General features: G+C 38.9%; 2 protein-coding genes across 6 annotated transcripts in view; one reads left to right on the top strand and one right to left on the bottom strand.

Moving 5' to 3' along the window:
* GLS (glutaminase) overlaps positions 1–8885 on the bottom strand; it is an 85926-nt gene extending 77041 nt beyond the window's left edge. For 2 of the 3 annotated variants that reach the window (XM_040475676.1, XM_040475677.1), the window contains exon 1: positions 8283–8885. In XM_040475676.1, coding sequence (XP_040331610.1) covers positions 8283–8671 — 389 coding nt within the window. In that variant the 5' untranslated portion in view covers positions 8672–8885. The remainder of the gene's footprint in view (positions 1–8282) is intronic. The other variant, XM_040475675.1, reaches the window with a different exon arrangement.
* Positions 8886–9039: 154 nt separating this feature from the next.
* LOC121030837 (serine protease 58-like) overlaps positions 9040–21472 on the top strand; it is a 133136-nt gene continuing 120703 nt past the window's right edge. Inside the window, exons 1-2 of one of the 3 annotated variants that reach the window (XM_040475680.1) lie at positions 9040–9388; positions 12731–12841. In XM_040475680.1, coding sequence (XP_040331614.1) covers positions 12732–12841 — 110 coding nt within the window. In that variant the 5' untranslated portion in view covers positions 9040–9388; position 12731. Of the gene's footprint in view, positions 9389–11668; positions 12842–21472 lie in introns of those variants that run through there. The other 2 variants (XM_040475679.1, XM_040475681.1) reach the window with 2 other exon arrangements.

Raw genomic sequence — 21472 nt, 5'->3', positions numbered from 1 at the left:
TTGAGCTGCTAAAATAGACGGTCCTCCTAAATTCCCATACTAAAGACTATAAACTTTACTCACTCAGGACCTACATATACACAGAAGACCTATATACACACATTTTATACCTAAAGTCTAACTATCTTAAGTTCTTTAAAAAAAAAAGAGACTCAAAGAGTAGTTAATGCTACTGAACCATACCCTTAAAGATAGTTAAGATAAAAAATTTTGTTATGTGTATTTTTACTGCAATTTTTTTTCAACATTTATTTATTTTTGGGACAGAGAGAGACAGAGCATGAACGGGGGAGGGGCAGAGAGAGAGGGAGACACAGAATCGGAAACAGGCTCCAGGCTCTGAGCCATCAGCCCAGAGCCCGACGCGGGGCTCCAACTCACGGACCGCGAGATCGTGACCTGGCTGAAGTCGGACGCTTAACCGACTGCGCCACCCAGGCGCCCCTACTGCAATTTTTTTAAAAGCTGAGGAGAACTGGGTCTAGAAGGGGAGAGTAAGAGAAAATAGCCAAAGTGGAGACAGGAAGAACAGAACAAGATGTAGCAACAGATACAAGATACAAAAATCCACAAAGGAGCAAACTCATTCAAAGTGGAACTAATCATAATATGAGGGAACACATTACACAACTAAATACAGTTTAGTACAGGGGCCACTAACAGCAAACTAGAGCAGTGCCACCTGTGTTTGTAAATAAAGTTTTATTGCAAAACAGCTGTCCCTATGCATTTACCAACCATCCATGACAGCTTTGCTAATAACAGCTAATTTGAATAGTATTAACCCAGACCAGATAGCCTGTGAAGCCAAAAATATGTACTATTTGACCCTTCAGAGAGAAAAAGTTTGCCAACACTTGCCTGCGAACATCACTATAGTAATGCTCCCTATGGTAAAATCCAAGATGGAACAAGAAACATTAAACTCTTCATTATATTTTACTGTGGCAAAAAATATGCAACATTTTCTAAGGAGATTTACACTAAGAATAGTTTAGAAAAAGTTTGATGTTTGCAAATAGTGAATATAACTGGATAATGCTGAGAAGAGCTGTACAAATCCATGTACATTTTTTTTAACTTTTTAATGTAATGGTACTTCCTGTTATATGTACCAGAAACAGTATATTAGAATAGCAGACTAGTAGAGTAGATATTTACAATTTTAAAATTAACAGGTGTGGTTCCTCTAATAATGGAAGTTATAAATGCAGATGTCCCTTGAGCAACAAGCGTTTGAACCATGTGGGTACACTTACATGTGGCTTTTTCTCAATAAATACAGTATAGTACTATAATATATTTTCTTTTCCTTGTGATTTTAATAACATTTTCTCTCCTCTTGCTCACTTTATTGTAAGAATATAGTCTGTAATACATATAACATACAAAATATGTATTGACTGTTTGTTATTGGTGAGGCTTCCAGTCAACAGTAGGCTATCAGTAGTTAAGTTCTGGGGAAGTAACCTAATTTTTGACTGTGAGAAGAGGCTGGCACCCCTAACATCCACATTATTCAAGGGTCAATTGTACTCATAACGAGAAATCTTAAAATTAACTCTAAAGAGGCAGAGAAAAAAATGTCCATTCTCACAAACCACAACTGCTGATATCATTTCAGTTTGTTTTCCTCAAAATACTTTTTCCAAGCATGTTTTAAAAGCTTAAGGAAAAAAAAAAAAAAAAGCTTAAGGATCACTTGAGATCATACTGCACAGAAATTTTATATTCTAACTTTTAGCCTAATATTTTCTTACATCTCCCAAAAGTGTCTGTATACATTTTAAATGACTGAATAAGAGACTCTCATATGTATGTATGTATCATAATTTACTCAACCATTCCACTAATGTTGAACACAAGTTTTTTTTTCCATTCTTCTCTAATATGTAGGGTACTGTACCAAAAGTATTAATGAATAAATCTTCCTACAACTCAAGTTTGTTAGCCTAGACTCCTAAAAATGTATGAATATATTTAAAGTTTCACACAGTTTTAAAACTGTTCTTAAAAAGCCTGTACTCTTGGGGTGCCTGGATGGCTCAGTCAGTTAGGCATCCAACTCTTTATTTTAGCTCAGGTCATGATCTCATGGTTGTGAGATCGAGCCTCACATCAAGTCTCCGTGATGAGCTGCAGAGCCTGCTTGGATTCTCTCTCTCTCTGTCTCTTAAGAACTCCCACCAAGAATCTTAAGAAAGTGCCTATGTCACTCACACCTTCATGAAGATGACCATTTAAAAATCTTTAGAGGCCTGTAGTAGAAATTAACAGGCAAAAAAACAAAAAAAAAACCCACCCACACACATATACATATATTCAAATCTTAAAATCTACCAAGTTATTGTTCATTATGCAATATTAATAGTTCCATTTTAAAGTTAGTTCCGTTTTAAAGTTAGTGTTTTCACTATAAACGTATATTTAGAAAGCAACAAGCAATAATGTTACATACAAACCAGAGAATACTCCCCAAAGGAAGCCAAGAAAACACATTATCATGCTTCTACTGTGTTGTAAGTGGCCAGAAAAGTAAAAGTAACAAGTACAGTAATTAGCTATATGCACCATGTTTCATAAGCAAAGCAATTTTATACCTGAGTAGGAAGATTCCAGGATAAAATCCTAAGTATCTCTACCTGAAAGCTATTTACCTCAGAGATATCAATAATTAGTAATTATTTTTATAAATATATCTGTTCACTCAGCTTTCTTAAGTATTCTTCCTAGCAAATGACTTAAAAGGTGAAAAGGCAGACAGGCAACTCCTTGACTTATACAGGAATTAAAGAGTGTGCTCCTAGGGGCGCCTGGGTGGCGCAGTCGGTTAAGCGTCCGACTTCAGCCAGGTCACGATCTCGCGGTCCATGAGTTCGAGCCCCGCGTCAGGCTCTGGGCTGATGGCTCGGAGCCTGGAGCCTGTTTCGGATTCTGTATCTCCCTCTCTCTCTGCCCCTCCCCAGTTCATGCTCTGTGTCTCTCTGTCCCAAAAATAAATAAACGTTGAAAAAAAAAAAAAAAAGAGTGTGCTCCTTAAAGAATGCAAATCCTACAATTAGACCTTGTTTCTACAGCCATAATTTTTCTTCACTTCATAGTCACAAGGAAGAAGTATAGCTTTTTACTTATTTCAAGTAATTTTTTGAAACTCAAACCCACAAACATCTTCAACAAAGTTCTCTTCAAGGTGACATTTATTTTTTCCAGACTAAAATAGTGCCCTTCCAACCCTTGTTACTTTTCCCTACATAGCGCCTCATAAAAAAATTGAATTCAATGTGGTAGTCATTTCCTGAGTGAGTTGATTTTGAAGTAGGCAGACTTCTTTGTAAACAGTAAAGCCTGAAAAGAAGAAGCTAAAACTCAGAAACTAAAGTTCAGGATCTAATTTATGCTTTCAGTGAACTTCATCTAAAAATTATTAAGTAGCATGCAGTTCGTTAATTAGGGGTCACCACAGATATAGCCATGACTAAATAGATACCCGTGGTTTAATATAAGTATCAGGCAGCAAAAAATGTTATGGTGTATGCTTCAAATGGCCACTAAACTAAAGCTCACTGGTTACTGTAACCTGAAAAAAATTGTAATGGAAGAAATCACAAATAAAATCAGAGGTGTTGAGGAATCCCTCAAATATACTTTCAATCTTGATTTTAAGTGAACTGTAAATACATTCACTTTTACACATTAAAAGGAAATGCATTAAAGAATGACAAAATTTGTCACCTATTTCACGGACGTTCTTTCACTTTGAAATTATACCTGCCAAACACTGTCTCAACTTCATTATCAAGTACTGTTCTATAGACCAATTCAATGTTTGCTGCAATGCATAAGCATTTAATCTTGAGATTCAATTCTCACAGCATACAATGTAATGATTCTATGCCCCTCACTTTCCATTTAATAAATATGAACTACCATGGCACCTGGGTAGCTCAGGTCATGATCCCAGGGTCATGGGATAGAGCCCTGTGTCGGGCTCTGCACGGAGTGTGGAGACTGCTTAAAGATTTTCTCTCTCTCCTCCTCTGCCTCCCTCCCCAAAAAATTAAAAATTAAAATATTTAAAAAAATGACCTACCAAAAGTCATACTATCTGAAGCCAGTATAAAAATGTTTCCTTTCACTTTTAATACATTTTTAATTATGCATATTTAATGCAAAATATATTTCTAAATGCCATGACTTCACGTAGATGAGCAAACATTCAATTACTTCATCATGGCTATGCAGTTTTTGACAAATACTACCAAATCACCTTCCAAAATAGCTGAACTAATTTATACTTCCACTAGCAATGTAAGAGTTCCTATTCCCCACACCCTCCGCATCACTTGATTTAATTTAACATCTGCCAATCTGATAGGGAAAAAATGATCTCATTGTTTTAATGGAATACTGTATCCTGTATTGTCAATATTGTACCCTATATGAATTACCCTTTTACTAAAGAGCATACATGTGCTGATATTTTCCAAGCCTAGTCCTTCTCGGTTCTATCATTTTCCCTCCTAACTAAATAATAAAATGCCTAAACAAAAGGTAACAAAAATGTCCCTCATCCCAACCTGGCAACTCTTTTCAGGGACTCTTCACTATAGGATACACACAAGCTTGATAGAAATGAAGCATGGCATGCTTGATGGAGAAGAAACAGTGAGGTAAAATGTCCATGCTGGGCAAGCATTCGGCATAAAGGTTGATCAAGAATATTGAATGCTACAGCATGGTTTGTGATTTTGATATAATGCTCATTCCAGTCTGTATTGGTATTTTAGAAAGAGAGTGGTAGTTTGAAATTAAAACTCTATAAATAATCTCAAAAGACTGAAATGAGACAAAAGAATGGATATGGGGGTACAGACTTTTAATTTGGGTCATCAAATACATGGACATAAACGTGAGAAGAATTTGGATGAGAGATGAAATATTATCATGAGAGGCAAAGTTGAGAGAAGGCACATGCTGTGGAGAAGGCAGACAAGTGGGAAAGAAGCAAAGACCTTAGCCTCAGGGTTTACTCAGTGAGCAAACCCAAAAAGTGCCAGGAAAGCAAAGAGGACAATTTAAAAAATGAAGACAGCCAAGTGGATTTTCAAAATGATAAAATGATAGCAACAAAATTAAATAAGTGCACTACAGGGAAAACTAAGCAAAAATTATATTTTCTATAGGGTATTTAAGACAGTAGTAAAATCTTAAGTTAAACCAGGAATCTAAACCAGACTGAAGTTGGTTGAAGGAGATGGCACAGCCTAGGATGACACTGGTTCAAAGAATTTGACTATGGAAAAAAGGTTAAGTAGGTAACTTGCTTATATTCCACCTCTTTCCAAAATATAATATAGTAAGGTTAATAAAATATAGTCAGACCAAGGAAAGGAGGAAAAGCAAACATGTTAGCCATGTTAATTAATAAAATTGCTATGGTTAAGTATTAAATTCTCTAAGTTTACTAGTAAGTAGGCCAAAAAGACAAACAGTACAAATCAAATAGAAGTACAATAATTTTTCAAGAGAAATTTTTTCTGGAAACTAAAAAAACAAAAAGAAATTTCTCATGTATGAGCCTAAAATTCAAAGGCTAATGTCCTTGTCATGTTTTACAACATGAAGATGAAGCAATTTTATTATTTAATAAACACATATACTATTTTAACACATACCAAATTGTTGTCCTAAGCCTTTTACAAAATGTTAACTCATTTAATTTCACATGGTTATTTCTTTTAATAATCTTCCATAAAACCTGGCAGAGTCGTGAGTGCTGGCATTCCAGGTGGCTTGCTGACTGAGGGATGAACTAGATTTTGGAAGCTGAGCATTAGAAAGGATAACAGGATCAACTGGAAGCTTACCTCCCAGAATGAGAGAAATGTTTATTACACAAAGGCAAAATGGAAGGAGTCAAAAGAGGAAAACTACATTTGGAAACCATATCATTCGGGAAATATAATCTTTAAAAAGATTAAAAATGTCTTAACAGGGGCGCCTGGGTGGCGCAGTCGGTTAAGCGTCCGACTTCAGCCAGGTCACGATCTCGCGGTCCGTGAGTTCGAGCCCCGCGTCGGGCTCTGGGCTGATAGCTCAGAGCCTGGAGCCTGTTTCCGATTCTGTGTCTCCCTCTCTCTCTGCCCCTCCCCCGTTCATGCTATGTCTCTCTCTGTCCCAAAAATAAATAAACGTTGAAAAAAAAAAATTCTAAAAATGTCTTAACAATCTTGAGGCCAGTGCTCTTCAAGTGTATATATGAATTCAAGACAGCTGGGGTTCACTCTTGAAATCCTTGATTCAAAGCTCTCAGGATTATCATATATAGTACTTGGATTGCTCCTGAGCCAGTCTAGCTATTATTCCAAACTTCAGTGGCAGAAAAAGAAACTCCTTTGAACTAAGGTAAACAAGATTGTCTTATTGGCCATTCAAATTCCCAGGTCAGCTGAGCAAATGTTCTTGAAGGATTCCCTCCCTAGACTGATTTTCTTTGGTGGTTGGGGTACAGTACAGGACCTTTTTTTATGTATCGTTGTCAGTAAGTATTAACCAAAATAGTGTTTTCAAAGTTACTGCTAAGAGACGATTTATTTGGAAGGAAATGAAGCTAGAAAGTTCTTATGAGCTTAAATTTCCTATCTGACAAGAAGGAAAAAAAAGGACACTAGTGCCACTGAAAAGACACAAACTGGAAGACATTTTCAATAGAAAACAATTCCCATCCCATAGCCTTCAAGGACAACTTTTAAATGCTAGCAACTGCACTTTGTAATTCTGTAACCCTGGGCTCAGGTATTTAAACTGGTTTCATGCCTGGTAAACCAGATGATAAGGTACAAGTGAGTACCAGATGAGATTAAGCATACACATTCTAGACCCTAAAAAACATGAGAGATAGAAATTTAACAAAAGTCTAGCTTTTCAGACCTTGAAGGGATTTAAATCATCTAACTAAAGATGTTAAATGACCTACCTATATGCTCCTAAGACTTTGTGACACAAAACCATTATCACAGAATACCACAAATTTTGCCCATCATTAAAATAACATTTTTCAGTCTGGGAAAACTTAAGCTTGGAATGTTTTAGGAAGGTGCCAACTTCAATTACAGGAAACATTAAGCAGACCTGTGATTCAGTATAAAAATCACACCACACTTTCAGTTTGACTTAAGGTGATGTGAAGCTGAAGACAGTAATGTGAGTGACAGGGTGGCAAAACGGGTCACATAATGTCAGTACAATGTCAGCAAAACGGTAGAGTATAAAGAAAGCATACAGGTTATATTTTTACCCATATTCGGAAAACAAAGTTGGGGTCCATTTATATTTATACAAAATAACCAAGAAATTGCTTCCCATTTGTTAAGAAAAACCAATTTCGTTTTAAGTCAAAAGTGCTGTGTGGCATAGATGACTTAACATTCTATCAGTATTTAAATCACAAAAACTACATAACTCGGATTTTTCCTAGTGTTTTACCAGCCACATTTCATCTTGGCTATTTTGGTTATTTTAAAAATTCGCCCATCTCATGGAAGACATCAGACAGGCCAAAGCTGGTCCCCAGTGCAAACAGGTAGTCTTGTACTGCGTGCCCCTTCTCGGCCACATGACTCTCTTCCTCCTTAATCTCCTTTCGAAAACATTATTTCCGGTGCCCCAGATGGCTCGACACCACGCCTGAAAGCCACTCCAGAAATATTAAGAATATTCTGCCACGTTAGGCTTCTAAAGAGATGGTGGCAGAGCGATCGAAGGAGGGCAGGCTTAGAGAGAAAGAAACCTGAGCCTGAAAAATGACGAGTCAGGAAGGCGCAGTGTATGCTAAACACCCGACTCCTAAATGTCACTCGGTGGAGATGTTCGTGTGGCATCACCCACGGAGAGCTGGGCAGGCGGCCAGGAGCTGCAGCCGGGAGCCGGGGAGCAGAGCACGCGGCGCGGGCCAGGCAGCCGCAGCCCCAAAGGACGGGCCCGGGGGGGAGGGGGGGGCGGAATGGCCCAGGCCGGCCGCTCCGGCCCCTCCGCGGCTCCTCCCGGGCGGCCCGCGCCAGGGGCGGGGAAGGGAAGTGGGGGCCGAGCGGAGGGGCGCCGACGGGGAAGGCGCGGGCGGGGCCGGACCTAATCACATGGCGCAGACTGCGCAGGCCGCCCGGCATCTCTTTCTTTCTCTTTCTCGAACCTCCGCTCCCATCCCGCCCCACCGCAGGCCCCTCCCGGGCCCGATTCCGGGCCCCACGCGGGGGAGGCCTCTTCCGCCTAGCGGAGACACTCACTTTTCGCCCGAGGCCACCAGCTCCTTGCCCTCACTGTTGCCGAACGCATCCGTCTCCCCGGGGCCGTCCTTGGGGCTGGGAGCCGATGGGGCCGCGGGCGGCGACGCCCCAGACTGCTGCTGCTGCGTGCCCCCCTTGCCCAGCTCCTGCAGGATCTCCGAAGGGGAGCTAGACAGTCCCCGCGCGAGGGGCCCCGCCGGCCGGCCGCCCCCGCCCCACCACGGGTAAAGCCGCGCGGCGGCCGCTGCGCCCGCGGCCCCCTGTCCCCCGCCTCGGGGACGCCGGCACAGTGTGACGAGGGGCTGTGCCCGCCTCAGAGCTGCGCAGGAAGCGGCGGGAGGCCGCAGGAGCAGGTCCCGCAGCATCGCCGAGCCTCGCAGTCGCATCATGCCGCCGGGTCTGTCAGCGCCCGCTAGACTAGGGAGGATGCTCGGGGCGTGGGCGGCCGCTCTCCTCTGGGAACGCAGTCTCCGGTGGGACACCGAGAGGGCAGAAGTGGATAGGAGCAGCGACGTGGGTGTGGTTTGGACTCCGGTTCCCGCAGCCTCCGCTGCTGCTCAAGAGGCTGCCCGCCGCCGCTTCACCTCACGCCGCCGAGGATTCCGCACTGAGGCTGAAGCGCAGGGGAGGGCCAGAGACATTCCGCGCTCACCCTCTCGGGGGCGGGAGGACGCTCGCGTCCTCCCTCCTTCCCCTGCTACGATTGGCTCAGATTCTCGACCTCTCTCCTGATTGGTGACTGGAGCAGTCAAATTTCTCTCCGCGCAGGGTGCGCGGAGAGCCGGGGTGGAGATTGGCAGGGGGCGGGGAGAGGAACCCAACTGACGTGTGAGGCGTGGGAGCCAGGAGGGGCTCTAGCGTAGCCGCTTCCCTCTCGCTTCGCCAACCGCGAGGCTGCCCTAGTTGGAAACTGGGGAGTCAGGGGTCTCATCACTTACGAAGCGGATTGGCTCCTGGACTCTGGGGCCTCGAACTGTCGGGGAGACTGACCGGCAAGAGCCCCTGCAGCCGAGTGGCCAGGAGCCAGTCGGATTGGCCGGAGCTGGCGTCTGGCCGAGCCGTCGGAACTTGGCTGGTCCAAGCTTGCAGCTGGCCCGGGCTATCCGGTGAGGACGTGAGGAGACACCTCTGAGGGCCGCGATCCAGGAAAGGCAGCCCCAGACGAGCCTTGTCTCTCTCCCAAATGTTACATTTACTTGAAACTTTCCATAGTTGGCCACTCCCCAGATGTGAAGTGTTTTGGAAAAAATGAGCAAAATCCTTTCAGCTATGCGACTTAGCCATTTGGAAGGTTGGAGATCGGGGGAGGGCGAAGAGCGAGAGATATTCCAGAATACGACTGCTTTCCTTTTTAAAAATTATTTTTTTAATGTACACTGGTATCTCAAAAATATTTTTGAACAGCAAGGATTCCCTTGACACTAGTTTGCTGGAAAGCATAATTGTAGATACTTTTGTATTTTAAAAGCTGCTTCATCATTTTAAAATAGAAGCATCTGAGTGCCGGTTCTCTAAATCGTTTCAGCCTAGTATCTGTTGTTTATCCTATTTGGTCTGTGGGAAAAGAGCCAAGGATCTGATAAACTCTTGAGTTTTTCTCTGAGCCTACCTATGCACTTCACGACAAAAGGTTTTTAGACTGTTTCTTGAAACAATTAGGTTTAAATGCATAGATCCACAAAAGTTAATGGGGATGATTTTTATGAACCAGGAAGGGTGTGCGTCAGGTGCATTAACTAGGTGCATTAGTAATCTAATGAATCTAAAAATATTGCACTAGATTAATAGGAAATCTGTACCCTACAGGCTATTGTGACCTTTGGCATGTCAGAGTCTTGCTCATGTTTAAATTTTTTCTATCTGCTCTTTAACCGGAAGAACCTGGAAAAGGCTATCATGTGTAAATCTGTTAAGTATCGCCTTAAAAAAAAAAGTTCAGACAATTGCAAATTATTTAGAGGGCTTTTATTACTACTTAACATTACCTGTCACTAAAATTTGAAGAGTCAAAGTAATAATATACAGTATTCAGGAAAAGGAACATCAACTTTTGGAGGAGAGGTAACGAATATCAGCCCTGCCTAACCTTTCCAGTGACTTGTCAATGACATAAACCTGAATATTGTGTGACCTCTTAGATATAACTGGTTATCAGTTTTGACTGTTTCCTTTCTCTCCACTTCCAAGCTATTGACATCCAGTTCTTATTTTCCTCCTAGCTTTTCTCTTAGCTTCTCTAATTTTCCTATGAAAATTCTTTGTAAATTTCTTTCATTTTTTAAAGTCTTAAATGCTTTATAGTATACTTAACAAGTATGGAAAGCAAACCTAGTAATATATTATTTTCTAGAGTTTCTGCTTCCATGCATGAGCTAGTAAAAATGGACACGTTAGTCCTAACATTTAGAAGGACTTAGAGTCTGATGCAATTTAACCCTTTCTTTGTGAAAACCATGAAAAAGTTATAGACAGCAAATTAAAAGTACTATAAATAGAATTAAAGTTTGAGTCATTCATACTTTAATTTGATTCCTTTCTTCATCATATATAATATTTTTTAATCTTCAGTTAATGTTTCTTTAATCAAATACAACTGAGCTACCATGAATTGGAGTTAATTACTATTTCCATTAGATTAATTATTTACTTGTTAAATTATATCATCATGTAAAACAAAATCTGTCCCTATAAAAACATTTTATACACATACAACAGTCCACTAAAATAACTACAAATAGATAATCTCCAGATTAATAGGTGGCTGGACTGTCAGAGCTACTCTTAGACTCCTCTTTGCCAGTAGATAAGTGCAGCTATCCCACAAGAGGTTGTAGTCCCATAGCCATTAAGCAGATATGAACCATCCAAAGGAAAAATTGGAATTTATGCATTTTGTTTCTGTTCTAACTAGAAGAACAATCTAACTAGAGTTCCTGTGTTCTTTTGAAGATTAAAAAAGGCTAATGTTTCAAGATCATAATATAACATATGTATAAGTTCCAGATTTTGCCTTTCACCAGAACCAAAAGGTTATTATTTGTTGACCTAAAGCTAAGTGGAAAATAATTCTCCTTTGCCTAATAGCTTAAAAGAATTGACTCACTATTTTGTTTGTTTGAATTTTGTTAAGAGAATAGAGTAAGATTCAGGAAACCTCTAAACAGCTTCTGCTACTACTTCCCTTTCTTCTGTTTGTTTCCTGCTTTAACTGGCCAGCTTCCTAGTCTTGCTGATAAACCCTGTCAAACATGACTTACTATTCCAAGGTTGAATTTAGATATGTATTAAAGTTATTATGGATCCCTCATGTATAAAATGGGGATAATATTAGTATCTTATCTCACAGGGTTGTGAGGATTAAATGAATATATATATATATATATATATATATATATATATATATAGCACTGAGAACAATGCCGGTAGCATTCTGTAAGTGTTAGCTATAAATATTATTATTATTATTCCATAAGTGAATAAATTTTGTTGCACATGATTGTCACATTTGTTATTAAAAAGCCAAACAGAGTTGTTTTAAACCATCTAATTGTAAAATATCATTTAAGAAGAAGCTGGCTCCCCAAAATGAGATCATTTGCTTTATTTTTAGAAAATAAACCAATAATTTCCAAGGTATCTTTGGACTGCTGCAAAGACAGTAAGATTAAGTAAAGCTGGATTCAGTGCCCATGGTACCAGCTGTTTACAAATAACTTTTAAAAAGTAATACAGAAGGAAGAATTACTAGATTGAAAAGAAAAGATTGCCTGAATGTGCATGTCATATATAATTAAATCTAAAAATCTATTATTTGCCACCTATGTATGTTAAGCCTCTCTTCCTTGTGACATCACACAAAAATGGTGAAATTTTCATGAGACCTGAAGAGACTACTTATATGGTATCATCCTAAATAACAACCATATAAAATTCTTTTTGTGGGCCCCCTGATGGCTGGAACTGGAGTGGGGTGGTAATCAGTTACTTTCCTTCATTCAGAGGAAAATTATATCAGCTTATAAGTTAATATTGGTTACACTTAGATCACAATTTTATGCATGGGTTCTCTAGATATTTACTTATTTTTGAAAGTAATTTTAACTCTTATTTTTTGTAGTGTGATAGAAAATATTAAATTGGACTAAACCCCATGTCAGAGATAAGACAGTCTTGCTTGTATAATTAGGAAAACCTAAAAAAAAAAAAAAAAAAAGATTTTATAAACATTGCAAAAGTCAATCAAAAGGATACCTTCTTGAGAATGAAAACAACCTCTAGGTAAATTGAATTACTGTTCCCAAATATTTATGTCCCTTCTAATGGGAGGACTTTACCTCCCTACTGTTAACAGCAGGCTTGGCCCTTTGCCTTGATTTGTTCAGTGAAATATTAAAGGAAGTGATGTTTGCTACATAGTTCTGACATCTCTCTTTTCCTTGTATGACAAGAATGGCATGTCCCAAAGATGGGATGCCCCTTTCACCTGGGTCCCAGAATAATGGAACAAACTTGAAGATGACTGTGATTGACAAAGAATATGAAGAGAAAGAATCCTTCCTGTAAGTAATTTCAATTTAGGAATTATTACTATACAATACTTAAGTTAGGTTGACTGGTATATCATCTAACTTCAATGAAGATGACTAGGCCGCCATGAGACTAAATATGGACTACAGAGAGAATTTGAGACCTCTAAAAGATAGGCATTAACCTCCAGAGCAGTTGAAACGGACTATCACTGAGGGGACAGTCAGAATAGCCATTCTCTTTCAGGGACAATCAAAACCAAAGTTCAGGTAGAAAATATTGAGTGATATTTTAATATGTCATTTATATTTGGATTTAATTAGGGAAAATTAGTGGTTTAAAGTGTGAGCTTCATATCCATTATGCTATATTGGTTTTATGCTATGAAACCTAATGCTGCTTCAGTATCTGAAATTTGTCACATTTTTCTAAGCTCCAAAAAAGAAAAATGAGCCTGGATTTTTATGCTCACCCAATGGTAAAGTCATATTACTAATCCAGAAACCAATTACTGAACTTCACTGAAATTATGGAATTAAATTCAAAATTCAGACATTTTTAAAAACAGTCATCATCCACAGTAATGTATTTTGATGTCCTGGGGCAAAGAGGAATCAGTATTTATCCTCTGTATAGCATGAATTCCTTCAAATCTGTCTATACTTTTTAAGCATCTGACATTTATAGTTAGTATGTGATTCCCTCTGTCCAATTATGTCACAAGAAGCAACGCAACTCCAGAAAAGAAAGTTTGATTCATGATTGAGCTGCTTCTCACAGTAACAATACTATGTGGTATGTTCTGAGGCACAGCTTCATTCATATGTACCCCCAAGAGTACAACAAACTGATGTATTTAAAAAAAATCTCTGTAGGGTGCCTGGGTGGCTCAGTCGTTTAAGCATCCGACTCTTGATTTCAGCTCAGGTCATGATCTCACAGTTGGTGAGTTCGAGCCCCACATCAGTACCTGCACTGACAGTGTGGAGCCTGCTTCGGATTCTTTCTCTCCCTCTCTCTCTGCCCCTCTCCCACTCATGCGCACTCTCTCTCTTTCAAAATAAATAAACTTAAAAAAAAGTCTCTGTAGAAACAGCCTAAATGTTTATCAGTAGGAGAATGAATTAAAATAATGTGATATTTGCATATAGCAGAGTACTGTACATTAAAATTAATACAGTATCATGTATTAAAGTGGGTTAAGTCTCAAAAATAATATTGAGAAAAGGCAAGTGTCAGCTGAATATGTGTATTATACCATGATTATAAAATTGTATGACATGCAAAACAATACATTGTTTATAGATTTATGGATACATGGTTTAAGAGTTTCAAATATGCATAAGATTAATAAACATCAAATTCATTGCAGTGGCTGTTATTTTTGGGTGTTTATAATGAGAAATGGGATTGAAGAGATGTATACAGATAACTTCAACTATATCTGTAATGATTGATTTTTTTTTTCATTTTTTTTTTTCAATGTTTATTTATTTTTGGGACAGAGAGAGACAGAGCATGAACGGGGGAGGGGCAGAGAGAGAGGGAGACACAGAATTGGAAACAGGCTCCAGGCTCTGAGCCGTCAGCCCAGAGCCCGATGCGGGGCTCGAACTCACGGACCGCGAGATCGTGACCTGGCTGAAGTCGGACGCTTAACCGACTGCGCCACCCAGGCGCCCCTGAATGATTTTTTAAAAAATAATTTTTAAAATTTGAAGCAAATATGGTACCTTAGTAGTTGATGCACAGGTGTTTGTTATATTCTCTTTCTTTTTCTATGTTTGAAATATTTAGTAATTAAAGAAAAGCCTTATTATAATGTTGAAAGGTGTTTCTTTTCTCTAACAATTATAAGTGTAGAAGATACTACAAATCCAATTTTCACTTTTTTTATAAAGTTTTATTTTGAGAGAGAGAGCACCAGCAGGGGAGGGGCAGAAAGAGGGAGAGAGAGAGAGAGAAATCCAAGTAGGCTCCATTCTGCCAGCACAGAACCAGACGCGGGGCCTGAACTCACAAACCGTGAGATCGTGACATGAGCCAAAATCCAGAGTCAGACACTTAACCTATTGAGCCATCGAGGCACCCCCAATTTTCACTTTTTAATGGTTCCTTTTAAACTTTATTTAATTTTGTTTAACCAATGATGGGTGATACAACTAGGAAGTGATAGAGCTACTTTGTAAATACACTTCAAGAGTGTAACCAACAGACAGTATCCTTGAACTGAAGCTTTACAAAGGTAAGAATGACTAATATTTGACTGAAAATCTTATAGAAAAAAATATTTGTTTCTTGGCTATCAAGCATAAATATGAAAGCAATTCTTTCATTGATAAAATATGAATAAAAATACATTCTTACTTCCTTTGAAGGTAAAGAAGCTATTTATCTTTGTAACAATTCTATTGAGGACGGATGTCAAACGCTAAGTTTTATGGTTATGAAAATTATAAGTTAATAAAGTCACTCAATTTGTACAATGGGATTGGCAAAGACACACTCTCCAGCTAGATGTGGCTCTTGCCTTCTATTCTTTTGAACCATTGGACAAATGCCTGTAAGAGACATGTTCATGATTACAAAAATGCCACAAAGCTCTTAAAAATCTTTGGGGCGCCTGGGTGGCGCAGTCGGTTAAGCGTCCGACTTCAACCAGGTCACGATCTCGCGGTCCGTGAGTTCGAGCCCCGCGTCGGGCTCTGGGCTGATGGCTCGGAGCCTGGAGCCTGTTTCCGATTCTGTGTCTCCCTCTCTCTCTGCCCCTCCCCCGTTCATGCTCTGTCTCTCTCTGTCCCAAAAATAAATAAAAAAAACGTTGAAAAAAAAAATTAAAAAAAAAATCTTTGGGAATTATTTCCCCAATGAAAGGCTCAGTGGGTAACTTGAGTAAAGCAGGCCAGGTTATTACATATTAGGGAATGATGAGGCTCCAGTAAATTAGAATTGGAATGCTCTGTCCAAAGGGGATGTAACTAATGTACTCCAGCCAGCTTTAGATAAGTGGAATGCAGGCACAATTAGCTAGACTTTTGGATTCTTTAAGATAATATAGAAGTATGATTTTTAAAAATAAATAAAATCTTCTGACTTACACAAGTGAGCAGCTCATTCAATTTTTTTTAACACCACACTAGTCAAACAAAACATCTGCAATGATAATTTGGCCTATTGGCTGCCATGTTTCCAACTCTGTCCTGAGCAATCAGATGATGATAGCAGTGTAAGTTTCTTTAAGTTTTATTCCCCAGCACATGTTCTACCCCACATGATTAGTCCTAGCCAGCCATGGAAATTCTATTCCCCTTGAAACTGCTGTAGCTATCTTGCTATGAAAGAGAGGAGCTACCCTTAAGACAAACCCAACACACCTAGGCCAAGAGAGTGGAGAGTTAGAAGGACTCTGGAATCCCCATGATATTCTTGAGCTACTGCTTATATTCATGATCAACCAGTTCTGATGCCTGTCCTCCTTTGTTATATATGATACATTTCCTTATTATTTAAATCAGTTTGAATCTAGGTTTCCGTTAAGACATCCTGATTGATTCAATATCACACTATAGAAGATTCTTTGTGTCTTTCTCTTTTCCTTGAATTACAATTTATCACATTCCCTTTTTCATTTTTTTAACCCTACTAAATTATGTATCTGTGCTTAACCTATTTGCATATTGTTTGAGGGCCACATATGATAAATAGCCTTGCATGATTTAAAGGCATGGAATTGGAGATACAATGAACATTAAGAAGCTTACCCCCGTTTGGACTCTGAATCACTTTTATAACTCCAGATTTGCTTCCTTTCTCTTCCAACAAAAAAATATTGAGCCATATTAAGACAACCAGCTTTTTCTGCTGCTAAACTAGACTTCTATACTTGTGCCTGATTGATTAGTGTTTGAACTTTAACTTGATATCCTCCTTACTTGCCAAAAGGATCGATTTTCCCTCACCTAACCAACTTTTCTCCTTGGAGTCATGCTTACCCGATTCTTACCATCTTATATGGTAAGATGGTATGTCTTAAACCCCTTTCCCTACCCATCAAAATTCCACTGACCCTACAAGGTCTCCATCTTATGTACGTTGGTGCTCTCCAATTTTTTATGTAACCACACATTTACCCTCATAACAGTTGTTACCCTCATAACATCCATTTGAGATTGGCAGGTAGGTACAATCTTAGTCTGCAAATGAGAACATTGATACAGAAATGTTAATCTGTTCAACATTTCAGTGAATTGCCGTAAAAGTAGCACACATTTCTTGATGCTGTGGCTTTTACCCCTACCATTACCCCCTTACTATTCTCATCTGACTATCTCTTGTCTTTTCTAAAACTTAGCTCAAATGTCATCTCCTTTGGGAAGCCATCGCCGACCTCCCTAGGCAGAGTTAAAGGGTTCTTTCTCTCCAGATCAGGACTTACTTGGTAATATCTTCATTTATTGCATTACTCTAATTATTTATGTGCATATATCTCCCGACTAGACAGGAGGATGTAGATCTTTTAGCTTTCAACATCTCCATCATCATTTTAAATAATATCATTTTCAGTAATTCAATTGAGCCTTAATGAATGTAACGGGAGTTTATTAACAAGAAAATAAAGGAAATATATTAGAAAAATGAACATCTCACAATTTTATTTGAATCTTGAGTAAATTCCTTCTCTATTATTTCTCAAAGAAGAAGTATTAAAAATTAAAACTGCAAAGCAGCACTCTCAACAATAGCCAAATTATGGAAAGAGCCTAAATGTCCATCAACTGATGAATGGATAAAGAAATTGTGGTTTATATACACAATGGAGTACTACGTGACAATGAGAAAGAATGAAATATGGCCCTTTGTAGCAACGTGGATGGAACTGGAGAGTGTTATGCTAAGTGAAATAAGCCATACAGAGAAAGACAGTTACCATATGTTTTCACTCTTATGTGGATCCTGAGAAAATTAACAGAAACCCATGGGGGAGGGGAAGGAAAAAAAAAAGAGGTTAGAGTGGAAGAGAGCCAAAGCATAAGAGACTCTTAAAAACTGAGAACAAACTGAGGGTTGATGGGGGGTGGGAGGGAGGGGAGGGTGGGTGATGGGTATTGAGGAGGGCACCTTTTGGGATGAGCACTGGGTGTTGTATGGAAACCAATTTGACAATAAATTTCACATATTGAAAAAAAATTAAAACTGCAAAAGGACTTTATGGACACCTTTTTTTAGTGACTATCTACTTGCACCAACCACCATGATGGGAACTAAGATTATGTAGATGAGTAAGGAAAACATGGTCTTTTGAGGAGGTAGATGAAACTCAGATAAACATAAATTCCTTATTAAAATATATTAGTCTAGGAGTGCCTAGGTGGCTCAGTCTGTTAAGCATCCAACTCTTGATTTCAGCTCAGGTCATGATCTCATGGTTCATGAGATCAAGCTCCATGTCAGGCTCTGCACTGACATCATGGAGCCTGCTTGGGATTCTTTATTTCTCTCCCTCTGCCCCTCCCCTGATTGCTCTCACATGTGCATGCTCTTAATTAATTAATATTAAAATATATATATGTATGTCTAGATACTGTAAACATCACATATATGTGTATATTCAATGGATAAAGATGATCTAGAAATGAATTCTATCAGGGAGATTATGGAATATTCTAGAAAAGAAGTGGCATTTACTAGGTAGAAATCCAGGTGTATAAGGCTGACAAAAGCATTCTTTCAAGAACAAAAAAGAATTAAGTTAAATGGTAGGTTTAGGAAATTACAAGTAATCTTAAGTGATATTAGCACTCTCTACTAAATATTTTCAGTGTTCAACTGTTTTGGATCGCACATCTTAAAGTTGGAGTGCTCCCTAAAGGTTGGATGTATCCATGCAACTTGCTGTGGCTGGGGAAATACTATAAGCTTAAAAAGCCAATGCATTATTTTCTACTCTCTCTTTCCCTATGTCACTATAACTGTTCATGCTTAAAATTGGTAGCTTCTCTGTCTACCTTGGTCTCTGAGGTCAGAGAAAGAAACTTTGTCATTTTAAGCTTCTGTGATTTGAGGGCTATTTTTACCACAAGAAAACATTGTCGTAATTGATCCATCTAGTATGAAAGGAAGGTGGGAGAAAGAACATTAGATAATAGAGAAGCCAATCATAATTGGCTGCACATATAAAGGTCAGCCTATAGAATGACCATTTACCCAAAAGTGTGTGCCCAAAATATTTGAATCTGTGAATTCAAATAAGCATATTTTACGCTTTTTCAGTTGAATGCCATTTCTGACTGGCAGTTCATATTTCCACAATTAACTTCCAAATTAAAAAATAAAATTTTTTAAAAAAAAAAAAAAAAAAAAAAAAAAAGGATGTCTTCATAATCCATCCCTTATTTAATCTTACAGTTGCGTAGTCACTGACCTATGTGTTCCAGCTGGAGAAAAAGAAAACATCCAGAATCATCTACAGACTTGGTATATATTAGATACACTTGTATTGAGCACCAGATGCTATTATATTTCTACTGAAAGAGGTGTGACACAAATGCTTATAACTTGGGGAGGGACAGGCTTACAGTTTAATTCTAGCAGGGTGTATTGTTTTCACACACCCTGGATTTTACCTCCTGGCTAACGTGTGTGTGTATGTGTATATATAGGTAGCTTTTATTAGGTAGCTTTTATTTACGTAGCTTTTATTATTATTTTTTTAAATTTAAGTCCAAGTTAGTTAACATGTAGTGTAATAATGATTTCAGGAATATAATTTAGTGATTCATCACTTACTTATAACACCCAGTACTCATCTGAACAAGTGCCCTCCTTAATGCCCATCACCCATTAAGCCCACCCCCCACCCAAAACCCCTTCAGCAACACTCAGTTCTGTGTATTTAAGAATCTCTTGTGGTTTGTCTCCCTCTTTGTTTTTATCTTATTTTTGCTTCCCTTCCCCTGTGTTCACCTGTTTTGTTTCTCAAATTCCACATATGAGTGAATTCATTTGATATTTGTTTTTGTCTGACTTATTGCCCTTAGCATAATACACTCTAGTTCCATCCATGTTGTTGCAAATGGCAAGATTTCATTCTTTTTGATTGCCAAATAATATTCCATTGTATATATCTACCACCTCTTCTTTATCCATTCATCAGTTGATGGACATTTGGGCTCTTTCCATCATTGCTTACATTTTAATAGAGGTTTCTAGAAATAATATCGTAACTCAAGAGAGTGAAATAATATCGTAATTCAAGACAGTGACTGATAAAGTGATAACATCTCATGATAGGCAAAGACAGGAACACATTTATGTTGTAATTAGCACATGAGCTTTGCTAACATCATACCTGAGAGAAGAAACTAAGAGGAAAGTGTATACTATATAGGTAAGTTTATGTAGGCAAAGGAGGAAATGAGATGGGAAAAGGTCTAGACATAAAGCATTATCTTATGTTGTAAGTGTGGAAGGCCAAGGGCCCATGTATAGGTTGGGATACGTATCTTAAGATACCAGCAAGACTGCGGGTGCCTGGGTGTCTCAGGCAGTCAAGCATCTGACTTTGGTTCAGGTCTTTGTGAGTTCAAGCCCCACTTCAGGTAGGCTCATGCCCTGTTTCAGGTGAGCACAAGCCCCACCTCGGATGAGCCTCACTTCTCTCTCTCTTTCCCTCTCTCTCTCTCTCCCTCTCTCTCTGCCCCTCACTCACTTGCACCCTCTCTCGCTCTCTCTCAAAAAAAAAAAAAAAAAAAAAAAGATATCAGCAAGGCTGGGAGGAATACCAAAGAAAGAAGAGAGAAGTGAGGATGGGGAACAAAGGTGGACATTCTGGAGATAAACTTAGTCTCCATCATAATTGCAGTTTGCTCTCAATAATTTATGACATGGGCCAAGGGAAGTGACTTCAGTGTGTATATTTGCTAGTATCTGCCCAAATGTTGGGAGGAAAATCCAGTCCTTGTACAGTAAGAGATCCAGTAAATAAATGTTAAGTCCAATTCTGAGGACTGAATTTATGTTTATATATTAAAAAGTTTAATAATATATGTGTATCTCTAAAGGCTTTCTGAACTGAGACTGAGGAGACTGGAATAGCTCCAGCTTGCCCATTACCCTGCTGATTGGCCTGGATAAATCCCTTGACCTGTCACTGCCTCAGTTCCTTTGTCTATTAAATGGAAGCTTGGCCTAAGTGACCTCAAGGGTGCCATGTGGATCTGAACTGTGATTCTGAGCATGTGATTCTGGTTACACGCAGTTGTGACTTTTATCTAGAGATTATTAGACACTTACTGATGGGTCTTATGTCTATTTGTTTCCAACAGGTACCATAATAATTGCAGGTGACACATTATAAATATCAAACAAGGTTAAACAATGTTTTAAGTTTAGTGACTAGACAAAAGCTATAAACAGCCTAGCACATGGCAGTTTTGTAAGAGCAAAAGGGCACACACACTTTTAGGTTAATAAGCAAAGATACTGTTAAGGGGTGGTATGAGAGGGCACAAAGGGATACCCAGCTAAGAACTTCAGGACCTGGGTGAGAAGTTGTCCCAGATGTGGAACAGTGTCTCTGTAACGTGCTTGGTACAACTTCAGTCTTGGTGGGGTTTCCCCCAGTGGTAAGCATCATCAGAATGTAAAGGCAACCATGTTCAAGG

Source organism: Herpailurus yagouaroundi, unplaced genomic scaffold, assembly GCF_014898765.1.
Source record: "Herpailurus yagouaroundi ecotype Mexico unplaced genomic scaffold, PumYag 140, whole genome shotgun sequence".
NCBI classification, from domain to species: Eukaryota; Metazoa; Chordata; class Mammalia; order Carnivora; family Felidae; genus Herpailurus; species Herpailurus yagouaroundi.
Note: the sequence above shows the minus strand (reverse complement) of the source record. Positions and strands in the feature narration are given on the sequence as shown.